Genomic DNA, 19,698 nt, shown 5'->3' with positions numbered 1-19,698 from the left:
ACTGACAAAGATGCATCTTTGTCTTTAAGATTGTCTTAAAGTTTATCTATGTTCGTCGCCGTACTATGAACCAGACATGTTAGAACATGATTTATTAGATCGGTGTTTAGGAAAACAATCATAATTTTGATGAGAAAAAAATGGGGTTCATGAATGTCAGAAGAAAATCTACCTTATCCCAACATTAGGATCTGAATTGTCCACTATTCTGAACACAGATATTGCCAAGTAAGCCCTATAATTTATAATAGTTTTCATATATAGGTTTCCTGTTTGGAAACATGGCTATAACCACCGGAAACCCTAGAGGCCTATAAATTTTCATCGCTATGTTTATCGAGCTGGAAGGAGGAAATTAAGGGGACCCCAATTTCAAATTTATATATGCACTGAATTTAGAAAGTGGGGGAGGAATAATCCAGGGTGTTTTCATGAGAGATGGAGGTGTGTGATGAAAGGTGGTGGCTTAGGGGGGTTGGGTGGTGAAGAAGAATCATGTGGGTGCATGTGGATTGAGTTGGAGAACATGCCCAAAGACACAAGCAACATCTTTGGCACACTTGGCTCTCTATTATTCATGTATTGTATCCCATTCTCTTGGACTCCTTCTATGAAATTGTCTATGTGGTCCCCAGCTTTTTTTTAAACAATTTGTGTGTGTTAACTTATATATGTTATCCTCAATGGCCACCAACCCATGTCCCAATTCACCATATAAAAGCACTCATTGTGTCATTTGGGCTATAGGGGTTTTATCTAGCTAGCTAGCTATCTGGGCAACCAAAGTTGTACGGTGTGTGCTTAAAAGTCTTCGAAGTTTGATTGAAATTTTTGAAATATGGGAGTTTCTCCACAATCCCTCCTTGTTTCCCTTGATATGAAGGGTCTGCTTCAAGGAAATGATCATGAGCAAAGTGGCAGTGCAAAAGGGTCTTTGTGTAGCAAACATATGGGAGCCCAAGCCAATAAGAGAAATTGGCAAATGAAGAAGCAAAGGGTTATGAGGAAAAATGGAGGACATGTTAAGAGCAAGAGGGCAACGAGGATTTTGACGAAGAGGGTGGCACGTCTAGGTTCAAAAAAGCCGGCGAATGGGATTGTGAGAAGGGTTAGAACCTTGAAGAGGCTCATTCCGAACAGTGAGTCCATGGGCTTGGATGGACTCTTTCAAGAGACAGCTGATTACATTTTGTCTTTACAAATGAGGGTGAGAGCCATGCAGGTTATGGTTAATGTATTGGGAGGTTCTGATGAGTGATCTATTCATTTGTAAAGGCTGCAATCATCATTCTTTTCTTCCTCTTCCTCTTCTCTTCTTCTTCATCTTCTTCTTCTTTTTCTTTTATTTTTTTTATTATTTATTTTTACTTCTTTTCTATTATGATTTGTCTTTTCATGTGGTTCATAGACATAGAAGCTTGAGTGTTGATGTTGTATAGGTTTATTAAAAACAGCTTGGTCATTTTATTTGGTCATGAAAAGTGACATTGGGATGAACAAGTGATCAGTTAGTGAAACTCATATTTTTATTCTTCACATTTATGTTACCAAATTCGATATATAGCTTTCTGCTCGGTTGCATTGTCTTCAAAATTGTATCGGCTATTAACGGTATGGTTACCATATATAATTACGGCAAAATAGTGTGGCTAGCTATTTGAAATTATGAAGAGACTTGAACTGTTGAAACATAATAATGTGTCCAAATCAAATTCTGTGGTGTGTTTTTGTGTTAAAACATCTTTCTCTCTCTCTCCCTTGTGTGTATATGCGTTTATTTCTCAAAAAAAAAAAATGAACAACAACAAATGAACAACAACAACAACAACAACGGTTGGAACATAATAATGTGTCCAAATCAAATTCTAAATAGACTTGTAGGTATATTTTACAAATTTTCTTACAACTCCTTTTTTAGGATGGACAATTCTGGATTACAATGGTAATGATGAGATCAAATTCAAAAAACATATCTACATAAGGGATTTTGTCAACCAATTAACCCTTTTTTTTTCACAAGGTCAATTGGCAAAGTATTGCTGTTAATTTAATCTAGCTTGATTCAAAGAACATACTAGTTGGTTGGAATATAAAATTATAGAAGATGTTACATATTATATTGCTTGAATTGTTATCTTTTTCAAACTGACACCGGTGATAAAGTATATAAAGACTCTTTTTTATTATAGGATTTCAAAAATGAGGAAAAAACAGAGAAGCTACATATATACGTTTAGGATTATTATAGCGCACATAATAAAAAATCAGAGCTTTCAAAAAATTATATGCGAGCAATAAAATCACGCCTAAAAAAGTTTTGAACTCGTTTAATCGTGTTACTAGATTGTATTTACGTTCTATAACAACAATGATTAGCGTTTCATGGCTACAATGAATCTCAAGATATTCACAAGCATGGTTTAAATATTAGCATATTGTGAGGACAAGAATAGAGAATGGAGTAAACAATATGTAATGTGAGTTGAATAGATTGAAACCAAAAAAAAAAAAAAAAAAACACTTTTAGGATGATTATCCATCTACTTATTATTATATTCGTTACTTTGCCCTCCAGCTTCAACTAATATTAGTTGCAAAAATTCACATCCAAATTATAAATTTATTTTTAGCTTGGTTACAAGTGTATTTAATGTTGTTGGAGTATCATGCAAACAACAAGATATTCTTCGTGAAAATTAAACATATTGTTCAAGTTATAGAAACACTACGAAAAAATGAAAGATCAGCAAATCGTGGCTTGAATCAAAAGACATATAAAAAAGACTTGGTAATTAATACACGTTGGAATTTTCACTAAGGTGCATTTGTTAGTCTTTCTTGAGTTGCAAATTCGTACCCAAAAGTCTATAAGAAGGAACGCTGAACAAAAAGCAAGGCCCAGAAGTCTATGAAAAAGAAAGCCCAATAAAAAGCAAGGCCCAAAGGCCCGTCAAGAAGATCGAAGAGCAAGAAAGGCCCAAAGAAAACAGAGAAGAAACAAAAGCCTAGACTTACGCAAAGAAATGCAAGGGAAAGTGATCTGCAGCAGAATACAAACCTACATCAAAATACAATTCTTTAGCAGATCAACGCAAATTGGGTCCAAGACTCTTTTGATCCAGTAAACATTATTTGGCCCACAAATGCCTAAATCATTTTGTATAAAAGGGTAAGAGTGAAAACTAATATTAAGAAACACAATGAAAAGAAACAAAGAACAACAGAAAGTGTCAACAGCAGGAACTACATGAAGGAAAGAAAAGCCAAACCAAAGGAAATGATGAACATAATAGGAAACGCATGAAGAAATAAGACAAAGCCATTGGCAAAAAATGCGTGAAGGAGAAAGAAAACAAAATCATAGAAAAGACAAAAGAAAACAAGGCAAGCTCAAAAGCCTATACTTTCTTCCGCAAAAGATAAATACAGGCAAAAAAGACACGTAGGAGAACGAAACAAAATCAATCTACTACAGTGGAAATGGCGTGGGAATGAAATGAGACAAAAATAGAGGATAGTGAAGCAAGTACACAAGGGTCGGAGCACCACCAACCTGTATCCAGCCAATACAAGGGAGGTAGGCCCATGGTTAAGGGATTCAAAGGGTGTGGTTTGGTGGCAGGGGGAAAATGGGTCTATATATATGTGCGCACTCGAAACTGAAACCCACTGGGCTGGGCCTCACTTGGACTCACAACTTACTTGTATTGTGGGTTTGGATTTCCTACACTGGGTCGTTCTTAACGCTAAGACTTAATGTGATCACTTTTCTCTCCTCGGGGGTCCGGGCCACCTTCTTACTCTGCTTTCTCTCTGTTTACACTCTTCTTTCAGCCCATTTTTCCAACCCTTGTCTTCTCAAAACTTCTTGTATTTATAGTCCATAGTTTAGTGGAGAGGTCATAATTACTTGCCAATGAGTGCAACCGGCGGTCCAGTGTTATCGATCGTAAGTGGGTGGTCAGGTGGGAGTGGGAAGTAGTGAGGGTGGTGTTGGAACTTGGTTCCCACCTCTACGATAGTTCTCGGCAGTGGTGCCTCTCCGAGGAACAGCCGGGTAGGTACAGGGCGGGGTGTCCCGAGAGTCGAATATTTATCACTGCTTGGGAAGGTGTTGCCAAGAAACGATGAAGAGGCAAGGCTTGGGCCTGCAGCACGCGTGGCCCGGAGGTGGGCCACCAGGTAGAAGGAGATTGGCCTTATGGGCCATTTACCCAGGCCAGGGTCCAAAGCCCAATATAGGACACGATGCGGGGGCCGTACAATTTAGTTTCTAGCCGTGGCTTCTTTTGGGAATATACCCTGCAGGGATAGTATCTTACCCAAAATAGGTAGTAAATGGCTAGGACCATTTGATGCATGCCATAAAGGTAGGTGAGGAAAAACCCAAATTCTTATTCGTTTGGAACTGAGAGGTAGATGTCTCACAGTGAGACCAAACAAAGAGGAATTTTGTCATGAAACAAGAAGTGATGCAGCAAATGCGTACTAAGCAGTGGTAGTGGACAAGCAAGCAATGGGTTGGTGGACAATCCTGAAAGAATGCCCACAACAAACCAAAAACAGTTGGTAAAGCCCTAAGGGGTAGCCATAAATGTAAGCGCAAGAGGGGGGGGGGGGGATAACCCACGCCAAGATAGCAGTAAGAAACTAAGAGAAAAAAAAATGGTAAAAAGAAGAGAGAAAACACGGCAGAAATAGGAGAATACATCAATAGACTATCTTTTCCCTCTCTTTTCAACAAACCCACTCTTTGCAATCTCCAAAGGATGACTACTCTGAGTCACATTCCAAACCACTCAACTTTGTAGCCTAATTGGATAACAAGTTGTGTGAGTTGGAGTTAAGCTCTCTTAATCATTATCCTACTGAAAACACTGTTCTTTTAATTCATGATTATGCTAGCATAAACTTTACATATTCTTCGCCGACACATGTATTAGTGTATTTAGCTTTAACTATTATTCTGTCATACTTATATGTGTATAAATTGCAGTCCATATTCTGCAAATTACATTTTACATATTTATATGCGAATACATATAAGTATATACACAAATATGTGTGTGTGTGTGTGTGTGTGTGTACTTTGTAAACTAACGTTTGCTTGATGGGTATTTTCTTTGGGTTTTAGAGTTGTTTATGTGTAGGAAGTGGAGAAATATTTTCTGCAAAAGAAAATGAAGAGTAGTCATTCTCATTTCAAAAAAGTGTATAAAACTTTATTGCACAACAAAAAGTTAAGGAAAGTTAGTTCCGCAGTAGAAGCTAGAAAAATGTACCTTTTGCAATAGAGATGGAGAAAGGTCACTCATACTCTAGAAAAGTGCATAAAACTTTATTGCACAGCAGAAAGTTAAGAAAAGCTAGTTCCATGGCAAAAACTGGGCAAATGTTCCTTCTGCAGTAGAAACAAAGAATAAGCTCATTTTGCAACGCCTTCCCTTGGACTTTAAACTCAACGTTTACGCACAAACTGTCAGCAGTAGAATGGTACCTTAAAGCCCATTCCGCAGAGCGTCAGGCCCAACTTCCTTCTTAAAAAAATTCTAGACTAAACGTTGTCTAATAACATCAAGATACGTGTCTAAGGTACAAGATGTGTAAAAAAAAAAAATACCCTCAATAGTCTTATTGGCATGTTTTCTTCTTTATATAATTAATATAACAGATGTGATTGAAACTATTGTGTAAGATAAGACGGTTTATATTATAAACATAAAGTATAAGCTAATATCTTATTTGGCATAAGTAATAAGTTGTCACAAGCATTATAACAAAAATATCAAGATATTATGAGTGCAGGCATCATAACAAAAGTATCAAGATATTATAAATGCTATGAAGTTGATTGAAGTTTCAAAGCAACATTGGGATTGGGATTGGTCTTATCAATTGCAAAAACTATTATAGAAAGGGCTTTCTTTTTTCCATCATTGAACACTGTTTAAAATGTATTTCATAATCAACTGGGAGACCAATCGATAAATTATTACTTGGTGTCATACATAATAATTTGATAGTTACAATGGGGTGGAGGTTTTAAACACTAGATTTCTACATTGAGATGCCAATTGGGCTACAAGTTTCTTGAAAATGAAGAAATTATAGGAAAAGGTTTCTATTCAAATTTGAAGAAAAACTTTTCAAACTCCTCCTATATTTTTTTTAGGCGAAAATACACTTTTGGCCCCTATATTTTGGGTCAATTCCCATTTTGGTCCCTATTTTGATTTTGCTACCATTTCAATCCCTAAAAACAGAAAATCAATTCTATTTTGGTCCCTACGGTCAACCCGCTAACTAAAAACTCCTACGAGGTAGACGGAGTGCCCTGCTTTCTAACATGGCCCTGACATGGCCATTAAAATATTATTAAAAAAAAATTTGGCATTTTTTAAATGCCACGTCAAATTTAAATTGATAAAAAATTAAAACCAAAAAAAAAAATCTACTTCCTCAATTTTAATTTTAATTAAAAAAATCAAAAACAAACAAAAAATTTATTTTTTTTAGTTTTAAAGATTGAAGCTCTCTGTTCAGCAAAAAAAAAAAAAAAAGATTGAAGCTCTCTCTCGTCTAAAGTTTGTGAGGGCCTTTTTGCATTAATGGGCCTGGGCCCGTCTGCTACACCAAGGCTTGTGAGTTGATAGGTAAAGGAGTCGAGATTAGACCCTTGTGAGTTACACCGCAAACCAACTTGTGCGCAAGCCAAGCATGCCCAATGTTGAGACAACTTGGTATGGTATGGCAGGCTGGACACGACAGATATGGTCGAGATGGTATAACTATCTTACAAAACAAAGGACAATGCAGCAGAATGACTCCTATAATAAAATATGCTGAATGAAAGGGTTACAGCAGAATAGCAAAAGATGACTAATATCGTAGACAAGCTAACTAATACAGCAGAATAACTAACACTGCAGATAAAATAGCTAATACAACAAAAAGAGTAAAAAGATATCACAGTAGAATAGTCATTAACTAAAGCACCGTAACACAAAGAGAAAAGAATAACAACGAAGGTGTCAAAGAAGCTAAAGATTGCTCAACAGGAATTGGTCCAAAAAGGGAACCTAATCCCAATACGGATAACCTATTACAAACTTCTGCCGTTGAAGTTAACCATGCTAGAGAAAGGGCCTAAATGGTTTTGGATTTCGATTTCACAAAGTTTCAGAGAGTGGGAATGTCATAAGGGAGAGAAAAGATGGTCTATTGATGCATGCCCTTACTTCTGCCATGTTTTCTCTCTTCCTTCTCTCTTTTTTTACCACTTAGTTTTCTTATAGTTCTCTGGTTCCCAATTTCTCTCTTACTCTTTTCTTTTTCACCCTTCCTCCATGCTCTATTGTTCCTTCCTAGCTACCTCTCATCCTTTTTATACCTCTTAATTCTATGGGATTTCTTCCTTTTGGCCTTCGGGCTTTACCAACCATTTTTGGTTTATTTTGGGCATCTCCCTGGGCTTGCCTACTAACCCATTGGTTGGTCAGCCACTACCGCTGCTCAGAGTGTGCTTGTTGCACCCCTCTCCATTCCCAGACAAAATTCCTTGTTTTGTTTCTTCCCTCCCCCATTTTTGCCTTACCTTCAATGGATAAAGACTGGAGGCTCCCACTACACTTAGCCTTATGGCATGCATCAAAGTGGCCCTAGCCATGCTTACCTCTTTTGGGTGAAATGTCATCCCAATAAGGCATTTTTCCAAAAGAAACCTCGACAAGAACCTTAAAATAGACCTCTTTTCTCCCTATCACCAAACCACACCCTCTGAATCCCTTGACCAAGGACCCTCCTCTCATGTATTGGTTGGGTACAAGTAGGTGGTGTCCTGACCTTTGTATGCATTCCATTATCCTTTGGTTTGTCTCCTTTTATTCACACGTTGTTCCTGCCGTTCTTGCATTGTCTTGTTCTGCTGCGTGTACTGGGTTCGTGTATATCTTCCACATCATAGAGGATGTGTACGTTTTTGGACTTGCACTGCCTCCCTTCATTCCCCCATGGGTTGGACACTACTTGGGTAGAAGCTTCTGCCCATCTAGCCCATTGGACTTCTACTTATGTTGCTCCTTTTTCTGCCATGCCTATAGGCCTGTGGTTGCCCTTCCTGCCACGTTGGCCCATTGGGTTTATTACCTCTTTCCCTAGGCTTTCCTAGCCTATTTACTTTGTCTTTACCTCTTATTAATCTCATGGACCTACTAGCTGCCATTCCTGCCACGTTAGCCCATTGGGTTTATTACCTCTTTTCTAGGGCTTCCCCGGCCCATTTACATTGTCTTTACCTCTTATTGATCTCATTTTCTCTCATTTCCCTTATTGTTGGGCTTCTTCTGCCATTGGGCGTTTTGTTAAAAATGGTCCTCAACAAAGCTCTCTCTCTCTCTCTCTCTCTCTCTCTCTCTCTCTCTCTCTCTCGACTTTCTCTTTGGGATATGTATTGGTTGGGTACAAGTAGGTGGTGTCCTGACCTTTGTATGCATTCCATTATCCTTTGGTTTGTCTCCTTTTATTCACACGTTGTTCCTGCCGTTCTTGCATTGTCTTGTTCTGCTGCGTGTACTGGGTTCGTGTATATCTTCCACATCATAGAGGATGTGTACTTTTGGACTTGCACTGCCTCCCTTCATTCCCCCATGGGCTGGACACTACTTGGGTAGAAGCTTCTGCCCATCTAGCCCATTGGACTTCTACTTATGTTGCTCCTCTTCCTGCCATGCCTATAGGCCTGTGGTTGCCCTTCCTGCCACGTTGGCCCATTGGGTTTATTACCTCTTTCCCTAGGCTTTCCCAGCCTATTTACTTTGTCTTTACCTCTTATTAATCTCATGGACCTACTAGCTGCCATTCCTGCCACGTTAGCCCATTGGGTTTATTACCTCTTTCCCTAGGCTTTCCCAGCCTATTTACTTTGTCTTTACCTCTTATTAATCTCATGGACCTACTAGCTGCCATTCCTGCCACGTTAGCCCCCATTGGGTTTATTACCTCTTTTCTAGGGCTTCCCCGGCCCATTTACATTGTCTTTACCTCTTATTGATCTCATTTTCTCTCATTTCCCTTATTGTTGGGCTTCTTCTGCCATTGGGCGTTTTGTTAAAAATGGTCCTCAACAAAGCTCTCTCTCTCTCTCTCTCTCTCTCTCTCTCTCTCTCTCTCTCTCTACTTTCTCTTTGGGATCTAGGTTTAGAAAAAGAGATGGGTTAAGATCGGTGGTAGTGGTTGTGAAGTGGTGGTCGATCTATTGGTGGGTAGGGGTTGGCTTTCTCTTTGACATGTTGCTATTTATGCCAAGTGGCTATCGTCGTCGTCGACATGAACATCACCGCTCTTGCCAACAGAATGTCATCATCGTCGTCAACTATAGTTTCTTCTCAATTTTGGATCTCAAACTCTAAGTGATGTCACAAAAGCCCAAAGAAAGCACACACGATACTCTCTTTGATGGACAGAAACTAAACTGTTAGTTTCTGGGTAGTAAACCTCAAATCCATGAGGGGTTCCCTGAATCCACAAGTAGATAAACTAGAATCCACCTGAGAAAAGTTTGAAAGAAACTTTGCAATTTTATTAATAATAATCTGATTTGTCTTTGACGGCTACAAAATATATAAATACTAAGAAAGTAAAACCTGTGAGAGACCGTGCCCCCAGCCTGTTTTATAGGATGATGGGCCAAACCCACGTGAATAGGTAGAGTCGTGTTATTGTCTCTCAAACTGGAGGTTCGACTAATTATATTTTCCCCTTCAGATTAAGGGTTTTATAATTGAGTTGCCACTTATTTAATTATTAGAATAAATAAGAAAATCAAAATTGAAAAATTCCTCATTTTATTAATTTGCAATTGATTAAGTTGATCATAAGAAAATTACATGATTTTGGTCCTAGATACAATCTAAGATATAGTAAATAACTTTGTTTCCTAGTTACAATCTAGAAATTGAAAATTACATGGATAAGCATTTGATCTACTAACTCTTGATTTAAGTTCGGAAGCTATGTTATAAGGTAAGAAGGTGTTAGGCACTTACCTTGCTTAGTGAAACCGGTCTTCTAGACTATAGTGGCCAACATTCATATTACATCATTCAATATGTTATCCATCAATTTGCATGTTGAATTCATTGTGTGTGCATTTGATAAATTCTAATTCCATTTATTAAGCATTTCATTTGGATTGAAAAATAAATTCTAGTGAATATGTGTGGATGGTGATATCCTAGATTCAAGAATTTGAAAGGATTATTAAACAAACATGTTTTTCATATTTTTGATGTGGATTTAAGATTAAAATTAGTGTTATATATGAACATGTGATGAACAACTAAGAACATGTGAAGAACAACTAAGAACATTTAAACATATTCAAGGGAATTTAAATGATTACTATCATGCTTTAATCTTAAACTCTCATTATGGCAACACAAAAAATAATTAGAAAAATGCGGGATTATACCTTCATGCAAGATCTATATAGTGGAGGAGAAGACTCTTGAAAGAGGTCCTAAGGATGGAGAAAAAAAGAGCTAGAAAATGGAGAGTGAGTCTCACTCAATATCATGAGTTTCAGGAAGATTAAGATATGACAAGACTACTCAACTTCACTAGAACTCAAGTGAGGAGAAGAGAGAGGGTTTTTTTTTTGTGTTTTGGAACAGAGGAGAGAGGAGAGTTTATATAGTAGTGGATAAGGAAGTATAAATGGAATGTCATTTAGGGTTGACAAAAAATCATGAACTTAGACCTCATTTTAGCCTTTGAGAAAATCTAGTGCATTAAATGTAAAGACTGGCGGGAGTGAAGAGCAAGCAAAATTCAGTTTTCCCGTAGCTACTGTAATAGCTTGTAAAGCTAAATTCAAAAAATCATATCTTATTCAATTATGATCATAATTGTCTCATTCTTGTGCTCAAATTGAAGCCCTAGATGTCTAGTTTCTGAGAAAATTAACCTCATTCACAGATTCAAAATATTCTGAAAGATATCAACGAAATTGTGAGCAGAAGTCATTTGTTAGAAAACAATTTCAGCACAATTAGTATTAATAGGTCCCAAATTAGTTTTCAATTAACATTAGTAGGCTCCAATCACTCCCATTTCAGACTTAATTAGTTCCAAATTTACACTAATTAAAAGATAATTGCACAAATTACTCATTGAATAATTAATGTTTAATTATCTAATTAATTAGGTGTGTGCAACCTTATCATAAAATATAATCCTAACCAATCAAATTATGACACAACATTAATCTTAAATTGATTATAATTATAACTAATTGGAATCAATTGTTCATAATCACATATGGTCGGACTCAATTTGTGATGGTGTATCTCTGCCATTAAAACTTGATTTGATGATAACTTTCAATCTGATAATTCGATTAGAGCTTATGACCAAATGATTTGATCATTACAACATCAAGATCATTTTGGTGAAATGAGATTAAGGATTTAGTGACCATAATCAAGATGGATATTTCCAAGGCAAAAATTACCCTTTTACCCTCCATGTGAGGTTAAATGCAAGTTGCAAAATTGGGTGTCAACAAAACTCTAGGACAATTAAGAAACGTCTGAAACTCTAATTTGCACTAATTACAAGATTAGGTGGCAAAATACCGAATTTTAACAAAAATATTAAAATTAAGTTAAATGCAAAATTATAAACTATTAACCTTAAGCGTCGTCCCAAAACAGACAAGATCTTATTCTGAATTTTAAACTAAAAGTTATTAAGGAAAAAAAATATTGTTATAAATAGTAAAAACATTATTTTTGAAGCTTTAATGAAAGAATTTAAATCTAGATCAGAATGTCATTTCCCTTCAACCTACCAAATTTCATGCAATTTTGACATTGTTGCCTCTGATAGCCTCTACTGGCACCCCCCCTTGATCTTGCATTGTGACTTTTGGCGCCTCTGCTACTCTAGGAAAGCATGTGTTTTCTGTTATACATCATTAAGTCATCTCAGTTATGGGGTGGTGGTAGTACCAAGCTTGAGTTGCAAAGTAAAAAGGATCACTTGAAGAGAAAGCTTAAGTTAGTGGTCACTGTGGAGCTCTCTAAGTCTTCCTCCCTCAATTTCAGGTTGGACTCTCAAGTCACGTGCTCTCACTGAAAAACTTTTAACTTAATTTTTTTTTTAATTGAGGTAATAGGTGTTTGATTAAATGACTAAGAGAGATAAAGATAATGTGTTTTTGGAGAGATTTAGTTGGTTAGGGAGATTTGGGTTGTGTGTGGATTTTGTGAAATCGTAATGGGTTTGATCAAGTTTTTTGTTTTGGTTGTTAGGCGGAGAAATCGTAGGCTAATTGGTTACCAATTCCATTTTGGTTAGGTTTGTTGTTGTCGTGGGTTTTAGTGGTTTAATGTGTCCATTGGTGACTAATCGGTGGCAGTGGTGGTGATTGGTGGTCTGATTTGATCATTGGTAAATGATCAGTGGCAGTGGCTTGAGGTCGGTTTGCTGGGTTCGACTTGCTTGAGATGGGTTTTTTTGGGTTTGAGATTTTTTTTTTGGTTTGGGTTTGTTGCGTTGTATTTTTGGATTGATTTGGTACTTTGGGGCTTTGGGATTTGATGATTTTGCTGGGGTTTGAGAAAATGGTGGTTTTGAGATTTATGATTTTGTTTTTGAGCTAATTTTTTTTGTTTTTTGTGTGTTTGTTTCCTAAGAAAATTTTTGGATTTGCTAATTGTAGACACCACATTTTGTACTTCTTACGACTTAGGCCCCAATTCCCCAATAACGGTAAAATTCTAAAACCCAAGGTTGGTTTAAGGCCCGATCAAATTATAAATTGACTTGAGGAAGGTTTTATGGAAAATATAACCCTTTTTATGAATAAAATAAAGCTATTTTTGGAAAATAAAGACCACATATATGTACGCAGGTTTGATGTATGCGTACACATACACAGGCCTACGTACGCAACTAAGGTTCCAGAAGATATGAAAAGCAAATTTTTTGCATACAAGACTGAGCTTTGGAATGAATCTCACATCGTCTGAGAAATGTTCCAAACCCCCAATATAAAAAGTCATACATGGTACTTTTCAACACACGGAAAATCCTAAGGGCAAACCTAAAATTCACTAGAAATAGTGAACCAAGGAGGGAGTTTTCATAAAATAACCCCAAGTCAATTTTCTTTTGATTGGGAAGCTTTGTTGGTCTTGATCTTCAAGTTTTAAGATTACCAATCACTTTTGTATTTGATTTTGAATAGACTGACTCAGGAGAACGATCAAAATCGAGCTTGAAAAGCTTCTTGTTTGAGATATCAAGTTCTAACCCTTTTCTTTTCATTTCTCTGTTTTAATTCGGTTTTCTCTTTGTTTGTGTTATGACATGTTTAGATAGCTTAAGGTTTAGTAGTTTTTTGTTTTAAAGCATGTTAGGTTGTTAGTTTCTTTAGTTTTCATTTTTGCTCTATTTCTGTGTTTTTGTGTTTCTGGGTTAGGGTTCTAGGGCATGTCTGCATGTGCATAAAAGCTTCTTGTTTTAAGTTTTAAGTTCTAACCCTTTTCTTTTCATTTCTCTATTTTAATTCGGTTCTCTTTTGGTTTTTCTTGCGTTGTTTGTATTATAACATGTTTAGATAGCCTAGGGTTTAGTAGTTTTCTGTTTTAAAGCATGTTAGGTTGTTAGTTTCTTTAGTTTTCGTTTCTGCTCTACTTTTGTGTTTTTGTGTTTCTGGGCGCATGCTTCCTGCATGCATACGCAGGCTCGAAGTATGCATACACAGGCCTATGTATGCATACACATACTCAAGCCTAGAAACCCTAATTTGTATCTTTATGCTTATGTTTTTTCTTTTCTTTTATGCCATATGCTTCTGTTCTCACCCCTTTTTATGTTTTTGAGTTTTTGTTTCTCTGTTTGATTGTGTATTTGTCCTTAACATGTTAGATTAGGGTTTTCTCTAATTTTCTTGCCTTGATATGCTATAAACACGCATTTAAATGTTCATACATTGATGCATAGGTGTTGTGGTGCTGTGAGTTAAGTAAAGGTGAGTCATGCATTTCACATGATCATGCATTTGTTTGTTACGTGACCTTGATCTTTCCTTGATGAATATGTATATGCAAAGTCTTTGTGCCATGCTTTGTATATGATAAACATGTTTGTTTGATTGCTACCATGTTTCTGCCATGATTTGTTTGATGCCTTGAATGATATGCATGATATATGTACGCTAGGTTTGATGTGAATTAGCATGATAGTTGTATGTTAGGGTTTTGGAATGATTGATGCCATGTTGATTGTTAGATGTATGTTTGTGTGTGTGTGTGTGTGTGTGTGTGTGTGTGTGTGTAGAATACAATGTTGAATGTATTCTTTTCTTTTATGCCATATGCTTCTGTTCTCACCCCTTTTTATGTTTTTGAGTTTTTGTTTCTCTGTTTGATTGTGTATTTGTCCTTAACATGTTAGATTAGGGTTTTCTCTAATTTTCTTGCCTTGATATGCTATAAACACGCATTTAAATGTTCATACATTGATGCATAGGTGTTGTGGTGCTGTGAGTTAAGTAAAGGTGAGTCATGCATTTCACATGATCATGCATTTGTTTGTTACGTGACCTTGATCTTTCCTTGATGAATATGTATATGCAAAGTCTTTGTGCCATGCTTTGTATATGATAAACATGTTTGTTTGATTGCTACCATGTTTCTGCCATGATTTGTTTGATGCCTTGAATGATATGCATGATATATGTACGCTAGGTTTGATGTGAATTAGCATGATAGTTGTATGTTAGGGTTTTGGAATGATTGATGCCATGTTGATTGTTAGATGTATGTTTGTGTGTGTGTGTGTGTGTGTGTGTGTGTGTGTGTAGAATACAATGTTGAATGTGCCTTTAATGAGATTAAGATGTAAGACACAGTGAGTGGAAACCGACCCACGGGTCAGGCAGCTTTAGGTGCCTAACACCTACCCAAAATCATACTTAAACTCCAAACTCATATTCTTGTAGTAAAATCAGTCCTTCTATGTAAAGGCACTATATGAATAGTTTCTAAACCTAATTTAGATGGCGACTCCATCTTTTCTCCACCCCGGTCCACTCGACCGAGGCGTACTCCCCCTTTCCTTTTAGGAGGAAAACCAGTGGCGCCCACACTAGTTTGTTTGCTGGAGAAGAACATTAATTTCATATTATGGGGAAAGAAGAAATGTTCTTACCAAAAAATAATAATAATAATTTAATTAGATTAATGTTTATTTTAAAATTTTTTCATGATTTTTCTGATGTGGCTATTTTTTATTAATTTAGATCTAATGTGGCAATTAAAAAATGCCAAATAATTTTTTTTAATAATATTTTAATGGCTATGTAGGGCCATGTCAGCAAGCAAGACACTTTGTCTATCATGTAAGAGTTTTCTATTAGTGGGTTGACGGCAAGGATCCAAATAGAATTGATTTTCTATTTTTAGGGATTGGAATAGTAGCAAAATTAAAATAGGGATAAAAATGGGAATCTGCCCAAAATGTAGGGACTAAAAGTGTATTTTCGTCATTTTAAAAATTCACATTTAATAAAAAGATATAGGAGGAGTTTGAAAGGTTTTGAAACCTTGTCCAAAACTATATATGCAACAGTTTCAAAAACAGTTTCAAAACTATATATCAAGGGTAACTGACAAAATTAAACTATATATGTATAAAAATATAAATTATAATTTACTAATTAGATCTTTTATAAAAATTACATTATTATATAATTTTTTTTATCAATATCAATTAATATTTTTGTATTAATTTTACTTTCAAAATTGTTTTCTGAAACAAAAATCCTAGCTCCTATTGTATATTTTTATTATATTACAATTTGAGTAAACATGTAAATGATCTTAATCTTTTTTCAGATAGACAATTTCCCTGGAATCTTGGGCGGGCCTAACATCTTCAACCCAAACAAGATTTTTTAACTTTGAAATCCAAAAGTTTACCAATTGATTGGACCTGAATAGCTATTATATAGGACATGGCATCAATTAGATTAGAGATGTTGTTTTTGTATGGTGGGCAATATTCCTTTCTTTTTTTGTCTTGTTTCTTTATCTTTCATAAAATTTGTTACCATTCCTTCAGAAGAAGAAGAAGAAGAACTTTGCAAATCACTAAATGGATTAAAGATCGAGCTCAATCAAGCCCAGCTTGAGTCTGATATTAGGCCTAAATTTTAAGCCCTAGTGGGCTTGGGTTAGTTTTATTGGCTGGTTCAATCCAAAGGTCTATGATTTTCCAAGGTGCTAATTTTCCTTATCCAATCTACTTAGTCCATTAAAGTACTAAAACTTTGTACTTTAAGGCCTTCTTCTTTTGGTCACAGATCTTCCCAGTAGGAACATGGATATGGGCTTGAGGGTTAGACAGTCTAAATCTAAAGTTATCAGCCCATCGATCTGTGGTCCGCCCAAGAAGAAAATAGCTCAGTCTCTCGATTTAGGGTTTAAGTTTCAGGCCCTGACCCAATACAAAAGGAGCAGTAGCTACCTGGTCAGACGAGAAAATAAATTTCAAAACTATAAACTTAAAAAAGAAATCCACTGTATAAACCGAATAATCCTATTATCAAAAAAAAAAAAAAAAACCGAATAATCCTGTAAAGGTCTAAATTTTGAATTTGATGTGAAAAGCTACTAGTTTTAACTGTTAAGTTTCTCTTTCAAGTGGGTGGCAAAATTTGACACGACCCGCGAACCCGATACGACACGACACGAAATTAACAGGTTATGGGTTGAGGCTTAATGAGTTCGTGTTATATTTGGGTTGACACGACTGACTTGTTTAATAAATGGGTTGGGTTAGTGTTGAACACATAGAACCTGTTTGGCCCATTTGACCTATTTAATTAAATGACATTTTACCAATATACTCTTCAAACTCTAGGTATATAAACATATTAGTTGTTGTGATTTATTTTCTTTGACATATTGTGATTGATTATTTGTGATATTAGGATATGCTTTAGTTTTGAATGATTATTTGTGATACAATTACTTGTTAGTTTTGAATTTTATATTAAAAATATTTATTTGTTTTTTTTTTCATAATTTTTTTTTCATTTTGATAAAATCTAATAAACAGGTCGACACGACTGACTTGTTTAATAAATGGGTCATGTTAGGGTTGAGGAATCTTGACCCGTTTAATAAATATGTCAGGTAAATGTGGACATATGTAGTCGAATACTCATGACTTAACACGACACGAACCCGACACACGAACACGAATTGCCACCCTTATTATTTTTTGAAAAAAGATTAAGATCATTTACATNAGAAAAAAGAAAAGAAAGAAAGAAAGAACAACCCATTCAATGGTATGTGAAGCCCACCTTATGTTTACATTTTCGTACTTGGTTGGTGCCGACACAATTGTACCTCATATTTGAAAACTTTAATCGAAATACTAGCCTCAATTGTCAGTCTGTTTGAACATCTATATTGATAAATTCTGCTTCACACTCACAAGAATAAAAAAATTTGGTCAATTTCATCATCATCATATGCAGACATTGCACGCCATTTCGATCAGTCAATTTCATTCTCTAAACGTGAAAACTATTTAATTCTTAAATTCTCACACATATATAGATTAATCCAATTATTGTTCAACAACCCTTTTTTTATTTTTTTATTTTTTCCTTTTCTTGTTTCTACAAAGCCATCAATTGAAGAACTAGAATACAGCAGCACACCATTGAGTCCCATATTTTACTTGTAACACTATTTGATTAGTTGACTTTATACTGTACACTAAAGTTGTGATCCACTTTTGGTGCAAATTAAAATGGTATTGGAAATGTTACAAATCTTGAATCTTTAGGGAAAAGATTGGAAAGCTCTGTTATCGAACATGATGGAATGCTGCTGTCTATACCTTTGTCCCCTTTATTTGAATTCACCCGACCATCTTGGTTTTCTCCTTCTTTTTCCTTTAATTTTTTTTCCCCTTTATATATATATATATATATTTTTTTTTTTGGGATAGACAATTTCCCTGGAATCTTGGGCGGGCCTAACATCTTCAACCCAAACAAGATTTTTTAACTTTGAAATCCAAAAAGTTTACCAATTGATTGGACCTGAATAGCTATTATAAGACATGGCATCAATTAGATTAGAGATGTTGTTTTTGTATGGTGGGCAATATTCCTTTCTTTTTTTTTTTTTTTTTTTTAAATTACAACTTTTATTACAATTCTGATGTTAGTCATGTGACCGATTATGAACGATCAAGATTGTACAAAAGTTTTAGTCCCATAACAACTCTCTTTTTTATCACTTTGTGTAATGTACTGGCTTGGACCCTCGGTGGGTATACGGTATACCTTGTTGTGACTGTGAGAGAAACGAAAATTAATAGTCCGATGAGATGCGTAAAGAATATGACTTGTATACTATTGAATAGAAAAGGAGAGCAGTGTTGTCTATATCATAGTATTCAACATATGGATGCGGCTATGGAAGCTCAGACCACCAGTACTTTAATAAGAGGTCCCATATATATTGGCAAAACCTGTGCCTCGATCAGTTGCATATATAATATATATAGTTCCCATCTGCAAATTTGTTGGCTAGCCAAATAATAGCTCAATTCAGAATTTGCTACCATAGTACCATGGCATATAAATTATAAAGCATGCCATTGATCACGTAGGGCAACTTGATCAGAAAATTTGTTGATTCTCCTCCTGCATAGACGGTACAAACTATAGCCATTTGAGACAGGAACAATCATGCATGATACATGTTATTGTTCACTTTATTCATATAAATAAATTATTCTGGTGAGAATATAAATTTAATAATTAATTATCACATTATATATATAAAATAAATTCTCTTTCTCTCAGCGTGTGAATTTTAACCGTTGTATGGGATTCATACACTATGAAAAGAAAAATACAAAGTAATCATATGCAATGTGTAACATTTTTCATGCCTTTCCACCTATAAAACACTATTCATTTGGTACCATATCTCTCTCTCTCTCTCTCGCATAACTGCGCAAGAAGACAGGAAGTAGAATGGTGTTCTCCATTGGATCCGGATATTATCAAAGAGAAGATGATTACAAACATAAAATTTTGGATCTTTCCTCTCATTCAATTTTGACTCCCTCCCTAAGTCTCTCTTGGAAACAATATTATTTATATGTATAAGAATCATATTTTAAAACAATTCAACCAACTAAAATGGTTTTACTTTGACTTCCCCCATGTGCAGCTCTCACAATCTGACCCTATAACTTTTTATTCGAAGGTGCAAAATGGGGGATTATGACTGATAGGTTTACAAAAAAGATGAAAGATGATGAAGCAAAAGTTACAAACAATCACGAGTGACATCTACAACAAAGCAAAACACTCAAATACCTCAATTATGTCAAACATCTAGAAGGTCTTTGTTTGGAAGGAGAGAATCACAAAAGATTTTACTCATTTGTTTATTTTTATTATTCTGTATTCAACAGGATAAGTTCAAGACCCCAAGTGGGTGGTCTTTAAATTAAATTAACGGTTAGGTGGGGTAAGAAATCTGTAATGAATTAAAAATCTTGACCTCCCCTATTGCTACAGGGAATTTTTTAGCTTATGACCCGGCAATAATGGAGGGTGTTAGCCACTCAATTTTACTATATATCTACTAAAAA

The 19,698-nt window shown here is 35.6% G+C and overlaps 1 protein-coding gene across 1 annotated transcript; it reads left to right on the top strand.

The window, feature by feature from the left end:
• The first annotated feature begins 838 nt into the window (after positions 1 to 838).
• LOC112008329 (transcription factor UPBEAT1) lies at positions 839 to 1,258 on the top strand. Its single transcript, XM_024040662.2, has one exon. It carries the CDS (start codon positions 839 to 841, stop codon positions 1,256 to 1,258), a length of 420 nt encoding a protein of 139 aa, XP_023896430.2.
• The last annotated feature ends 18,440 nt before the right edge of the window (positions 1,259 to 19,698 follow it).

Source organism: Quercus suber, unplaced genomic scaffold (genome assembly GCF_002906115.3).
Source record: "Quercus suber isolate HL8 unplaced genomic scaffold, Cork oak 2.0 scaffold_534, whole genome shotgun sequence".
In the NCBI taxonomy this organism is placed as follows: domain Eukaryota; kingdom Viridiplantae; phylum Streptophyta; class Magnoliopsida; order Fagales; family Fagaceae; genus Quercus; species Quercus suber.
Note: the sequence above shows the minus strand (reverse complement) of the source record. Positions and strands in the feature narration are given on the sequence as shown.